Below are 654 nucleotides of genomic sequence, written 5' to 3'. Positions count from 1 at the left end.
TCAGATCCCCTCTTGGGCTTCTCCTCTCCAGCTGAACAGCCCCAGGGCTCTCAGCCTATCTTGGCACAGAGATGCTCCAGGCACCTCAGCATCTCTCCAGTAGCTCCTTTTCTCTCTTGAACTGGGGGACCCAGAACTGGACCCAGTACTCCAGAGGTGGCCTCACTGGGGCAGAGTAGAGCGGGAGGACAACCTCCCTCAACCTGTTGGCCACACTGTTCTTCAATGAGGATGGGGAAGGTTGTCTTCAATCCATTGGCTCATTGCATGTTGGGCACCCCACCAGCAGAGCAGGAGCATCCTGGGAGCTCCTTAAGCTCGGTGCCCCTTGTCCCCATCGAGAGCTTGGTGTGATGGCAACTCAGGGGACCCTCTTGCTGCTCTCATCTCTCCAGGCGGACCTGAACAGCACGATCCAGGACGGGCCAGGGACTTTCTACGGTGTCAGCAGCCAGTACCGAACTGCAGAGAACATGCCAAGTGGTGCTCCTTTGGGAAGCAGGTTGTGGAGAAGGTGGAGGTGAGTCCTGTGCCCCACTGTGTCGGGAAGGGGTGGGAGTCAGGCCCACAGCAGGTCCGGGGATGGAGAAAGCCCTAGAGCTGCGTGCGGGCCACACGGGGTGCAATGCCCATCCAGGCTTGGAGGGCAGAGGA

The 654-nt window shown here is 59.5% G+C and overlaps 1 protein-coding gene across 1 annotated transcript in view; it reads left to right on the top strand.

The window, feature by feature from the left end:
* LOC103778852 (transcriptional enhancer factor TEF-5-like) overlaps nt 1-654 on the top strand; it is a gene marked incomplete at its 5' end in the record, with an annotated part of 7,767 nt that overhangs the window by 5,486 nt on the left and 1,627 nt on the right. The window contains 2 exon segments of the mRNA XM_008946467.1: nt 396-474; nt 477-526. Of these exon segments, the coding sequence (XP_008944715.1) occupies nt 396-474; nt 477-526 (129 nt within the window).

This window comes from Merops nubicus, unplaced genomic scaffold (genome assembly GCF_000691845.1).
Source record: "Merops nubicus isolate BGI_N331 unplaced genomic scaffold, ASM69184v1 scaffold13998, whole genome shotgun sequence".
NCBI classification, from domain to species: Eukaryota; Metazoa; Chordata; class Aves; order Coraciiformes; family Meropidae; genus Merops; species Merops nubicus.
Note: the sequence above shows the minus strand (reverse complement) of the source record. Positions and strands in the feature narration are given on the sequence as shown.